Source organism: Pyxicephalus adspersus, chromosome 2 (assembly GCF_032062135.1).
Source record: "Pyxicephalus adspersus chromosome 2, UCB_Pads_2.0, whole genome shotgun sequence".
In the NCBI taxonomy this organism is placed as follows: domain Eukaryota; kingdom Metazoa; phylum Chordata; class Amphibia; order Anura; family Pyxicephalidae; genus Pyxicephalus; species Pyxicephalus adspersus.
Window position 1 is genome coordinate 49,249,939 of NC_092859.1, and position 5,685 is coordinate 49,255,623.

Sequence of the window (5,685 nt, forward strand, 5' to 3'; positions counted from 1 at the left end):
CGCTTTTACATTTAAAGATATTTATTATTCATACCATTGGGGAGGTTAATACATTTATGCAAACCAAACATAAACAATGGGCCTGATATATCAAAGCTCTTCAAGACTGGAGATGTTAGACTATGATAGGAGAGTCTGGGTAATCCAGCAAATTTGGAAGGGATCTGTTCCAGAATGGAAAACATTTGCAAATAAGATCAAATGATTTTTAAGAAATCGATTAGAGATTTGCTGGATCACCAAGGTTCTCCTATGATAGTCTATCTTCTACAGTCTGGGAGAAATGTAATAAAGTCAGAACCATTGTGTTCATAGTAGTTCCCAAATACAGTATTACAATTTCAAAAATGTAATAAATTAGTATTGTAATTAAAAGCATAATACAAACAAGAAGGGTATTTTAATGCAGATTTATTGATTATATAATTTTGTAACAATTAATAAACTAAAATCTGAGCTACAAAATCAAGATATAGAATTTAATGTATATTGTTTAGCAGTGTAGCATAACATCATTTGCTCTAATTGTTTCACTCTCTTGCACTGGAAATTATTTCCTGAGGCCTGAAATAGAAAAAATACACAGAAATATATAAGAGAATAATCAACATATAAGAAGATATTTTTAGAATATTACATTTTTTTTTTACCTCCTTGATCCACCTGTTCATCTATTGTATATTTAGTGAAGGCTTAGCATCATATTTGCACTTTAGCTAGGTTGGGATGAATGAAATAAGGTTCTGTGATATGTTTGGGAAACTATGTAGAGCACCTGACATCCCCTCCATCAGCCATGCTCTTTCTACAATGCAGGGAAAAGCACAGAAGCAAAGTAATAATGCCACTGGGTCTAAAATAACATATGTAATGAAAGGGGAAATATTTGAAATGTAAATAGTATGTTAATAAGGTGGGTAAATAGGCCACCAAAATAACAGATTAAGCTTTAATAAAGTAGTGTAAATTGTTAAATGTTAAATAGTGTTAAATACAAAGTTAGAAGCCAAAATTCCAGTAAAATACCGTAAAATCAAAAATGATCTATTGTGGTTCAAAATTTCCTTTAAACTAACAAATTTTTTTCCCGGTCTATTTCTTACCAAATCTGCCAATGGCAGTGGTGTCCCTTGCTCTTGAAACGTCAGCTATTGGAATAGATCCTCTGGCATTAATTACACCTCCATTTTCCATTGTGTCCTCTCCAGGCATTCCTGTATTTGAAATAAGGCTGCCTAAACTTAAGCCTAAATTTCCACCAGCAGAGAGTCCAATATTATCACCTAGTTTTCCAGAAACCGTACCAGAAGCTAGAAGAGAAGCTAAACCATCACGCCCACTTCCCCCTGAAAGGTTGGGATCACTTGGTGACCCAGCTACCCCTAAACTACCTCCTAAAAGACCAGGAACCACTTGTGTAGCAGGTCTTAAAATACCTCCTAGAAGATTAGGGGTTTCTTTTGTTGCAGATCCAAGATTGTCAGCTTTTGACTCACTTCCACCTCCTCCGAAAATGCCTCCTAGAGGACCACCATTTGACCCTATCAATCCGGTAGCAGTTTGAAGAACTCCACTTGGTCCATCAAGCACCCTAGTAACCCCTTGAATAGCACCAGTTGCTGCTCCAAGAGTATTACCAACAGTATGTACAACATTACCAACTGAATCCAACACAGGCTGCACAATATCTGTTACTACACCAAGAAGTCCGTTTGACCTTCTATTTACTCCTGTTGCTTCTCTTCTGGGTTGTAAAAGACCTCCTGCTGTTCCAGTAAGAATATCTGTGGCTCTATTAACTGTCTTGCCCATATCTCCAACTGTTTTCATAACTGTTCCTGTTAACCGACCTACTGTCATAGCCAACTCTCTAACCAAAATACTTGGTCCTACAATCACTTCTATTACTTTCTGGAAAAGTTCTGGAGACTGCATGTGCACTAATGATAAAAGGCGGCTCACTTCATTTATTCCTACAGGTTGCATTGGTCCAATAAAGCTAGGAACACCATATAAATACTGTAAAAAAGAAAAACAATGATTCAGAGTGGTTGCACACAGTCAAACAAAATATTTAATAAATAATAAAATACAACTTTAGTAACAATATCATTTACCACCATTTGCTCAATTCATAGATGTTTTTTAGAAGAATAAAGACCTTTGTTTTAGTCATGTGACTACATTTTTTTATTTTGTGGGATTCAGCTAAAAATGCCTGTCACATTTCTTTAAAATATTTTTATGTATATTCTTGTCTTGCAAGTTACTTTGTGAATTGAACATGAAATGCCAGCTGTAAACATACCAACAGGCAGAATATCTGTAAAATCATCTCTGAATGATAGAGCTATGATCTTTTAAATGAAATATGATTTTTTTTTTTTTTTTATAACTAATAAATGTGAGTACAAGTATTCACTGAATTGAACAAATGGTGTTTAACGCTATTAGGTATTGTAGCCTATTTCTGCCACTTCTGTCTTGATATTTGAACAAAGACTGATCACAATTGCACAACTGTTTAAACCCTGCTCTACCATAGTTATCAGTGCAAATAAGCAACATTAAAAAGTAATCTCTGCAAAGCTTCAAGAAGTTCAAAAAGAGTTGATGGTATTACCAAAAAAACCCTTGCATATGTTGTTACCTAGTTTTTATATTAACACTTATCATAATATAAATGTTTTTACTTACCAGTACTTTGGATGTTTTTGTGAGAAGTGGTTTCTAAAAAAAAAAAACATAAAAAAGCTAAGCATTATTTAAGATAAAAAAGGGCCCTGTGACAAAAAGTTTAATGTGCAGCAAGTATTTTGTGATCAGCCTTCTATTTTAGCTTGTTATGACCATCAATCAATAATGTTTCAATTACTGAAAAATTTAAGTGCAGTCAACTAACAACAACACATTATACCCAATATGACATAAACAAAGTAAAAAGCAAACATATTTATTGCCCTCAAAATTAAATTAGAAAAAGAATTTTGGTTTATAGTTGGGTGACACTTAGTGGCACATTCTGGGATTGCATTTGTCTCTGATTTGACAGATTTGTCAAAGATAGTTTGTTAAACACAAGCTGTGTGTAACACACTTTACATGAAGGATACAGCATCATCTACTGGTGGGCAACAATAATGCATAAAATATCATTTAGGAGCAAATACTCCTAAATATGAATAAAAATGATATACTGATATGATATGATCTTTTGATGATATTTTTAAACAACTGAATGATATTTATATATATATATATATATATATATATATATATATATATATATAAGACAGAACATAAACTTAATACTATTACTATCTCCATCTTACCAGTGGTCCACAGAGAGGTATAGAGTAATCTCCAATCTTAAATTGAAGCTAAAATAGAAATATTAAATTATAAATGTACATTTCGATTGCCAGAATCATTTTATCTTTTTTATCAGGAAAACTAACAATCCAGAATTTTAGAGAAAGGCTAGAATTGTCACTCTTTACAGTGTCCCCAATGACAGATTCCCCTTATTTACCGTGGGTACTTTAGAAGAAGGAGAATGGAAACTCCCTAAAGGGGGAGGGTCAGGCAGTAGTTAACACCTAACATGAGTTCTAACAATTCTAGCTCTGTAAGGGGAATTTTTTCCAAAATTTTGGGGAAAATAGGTGGTGATTAGACTCTAATTTTTTATTGCCATTTGTGTTCTTGTTGGGAACAATCACCCTTTTGTTTTTCTGCGTACTTTTGTCATTAAGACAGAAAGGGGAAACCTAATATTTAAAAAAAAACCTTTCTTGCTCAATACCAGTATTTTGGTTAAGAAAACTCAAATTTACTTGTTATCCTAGGAATGAAATCCCTTAACTAGGTACAATGACAGCCACAAGAGCAGTGTTTGTAATTAGAATAATAAGCATTAGTAAGGTATTACTTTTATTTATTGTTCTGGTATCACAGTCAGATAGTATGAGGAAATGATCTTTGCCTAGTGTTTAAATGATCACAATTGGGTTGCATTTCAAATTTAGAAAATCAATTTATCAATCTCTAATAATCAGGCAATATATCAAAATTTAACAGTTTAGTATAGCCATAAAAATGAAGATTACTTTAGACCAGTGGTGCCTAGCCTTTTGTTTATCTGGGGCCGCTGTTGACATTGAGATAAAACTCAAGGGCCAGAAAGCAAACAAATATTAAGGATGTCTGTTTAAAAATTAGGAATAGGTTTAATTGAAAAATAAATTGCATTGAAATGTTTCTAGTTACTATACCATAGATGCACCAAACAAAAGAAATTACACTCACCATTTGATGCTCATTTTATTAATGATAGATACAAATCCAAAGCTATCATACAGTGCTGGCCGGTCATATTTTGCTCCCCGCTCACTATTCCTGTACCAAAGAGCAGAGACTACACCATACAATGCATCTTGTCAGTTATAGGGGGCCACTAACCTTCTTTGTACCCCAAAGTCTCTGCAATGGATACTTCCAGAGAAATGAATTCATGTGATAGATAGCCAATGGGTACATGTTCTTACTACTACATCTTCAGGGCCCTACATCTCCTAGCTCCTTCACAGAAGGTAAGTGGACAGCTATGTGTGACATGGTAGCACAGTATGATAGGTAAAGTTTTTCATATATCTTGTGATAGCGCCACAGCAAAAACATTTTAGGGTGAGTTAGCCACAAGAGTCCCCCACTTATCCAACATTTTATTATACCTACAGCTTCCCTTTCAGGAAAAAATGTGATTCAAAGAACATAAGCAGACATTTTTTTATTGTGACAGGGCACCATGGTATGGTAGGAGTAATACATTTTAGCGGGGGGGTAGCCACAAAAGTCTCCCACTTATTCTACATTTCCCTTTCTCTACTGTTAAAGAAAAATTAGGGTTCACAGAAGATAAGTGGCTAGCTTTGTGTTACAGGGTAGCACAGTATGATAGGTATAGTTTTTGTATCTTGTGATGGTGCTGTAGTGATTACATTTTATGGGGAGTTATCCAAAAGAGTCCTTACATTTCCCTTTTCTTACAGAGAAGCTGGGGTTCATAAAAAGTAAGGAGGATAGCTATGTGTGACAGGGTAGCATGATATGATGGGTATAGCATTTTAATCAGGGGGGGACAAAAAGGGGTTTCCTATGGCTCCTACAGTTACAGTTGCCAACATCCATCTGTTCCAGAGAAATTGGGGTTCAGAGAAGGTAAGTGGCAAGCTATTTATAACAGGTACCCCACCAGCAGCTCAGTCCCTCACACCGCAGCGTCTGCAGATTTTATTCTTTTAGGCAGTAAGCATACTGCGCATCTCCCCCGAGCCAGGGTTCTATGGCATAAGGAAGGGGTCACTTTACCACAACCTCACGGCCAGTCTGAACGCAGCCTTGAAGTTTTTATGATCAAGTATATACTTGGGGCACCACAGCACAGAGCGAATTGACAGTACCCTAATGCTTGTTGCCATGGAAATGGCCCCCGTGGTTCCCTAACATGCAAACTTAATTTGGGGACGCTGACCTTGAAATAGCCCCCCTTAATGTGAAAATATCCCTGATTGTTGTTAGGACTTGGGGATAACAGCTGCAAGGTCAAAGACACAGCTCTCACGCTGCTGCTGCTGGGATTATTTTACAGTACATGGTGGGCGAGGAGCAGCCATAGTTGATTGC

At 35.6% G+C, this 5,685-nt stretch overlaps 1 protein-coding gene across 1 annotated transcript in view; it reads right to left on the reverse strand.

Annotated features, from left to right (window-relative positions):
• Positions 1-393: 393 nt before the first annotated feature.
• Positions 394-5,685, reverse strand: part of LOC140322000 (uncharacterized) — a 9,614-nt gene continuing 4,322 nt past the window's right edge. The window contains exons 7-10 of the mRNA XM_072398674.1: positions 3,333-3,380; positions 2,698-2,730; positions 1,104-2,019; positions 394-564 (exon numbers count right to left, since the gene is read on the reverse strand). Of these exons, the coding sequence (XP_072254775.1) occupies positions 551-564; positions 1,104-2,019; positions 2,698-2,730; positions 3,333-3,380 (1,011 nt within the window). The 3' untranslated portion in view covers positions 394-550. The remainder of the gene's footprint in view (positions 565-1,103; positions 2,020-2,697; positions 2,731-3,332; positions 3,381-5,685) is intronic.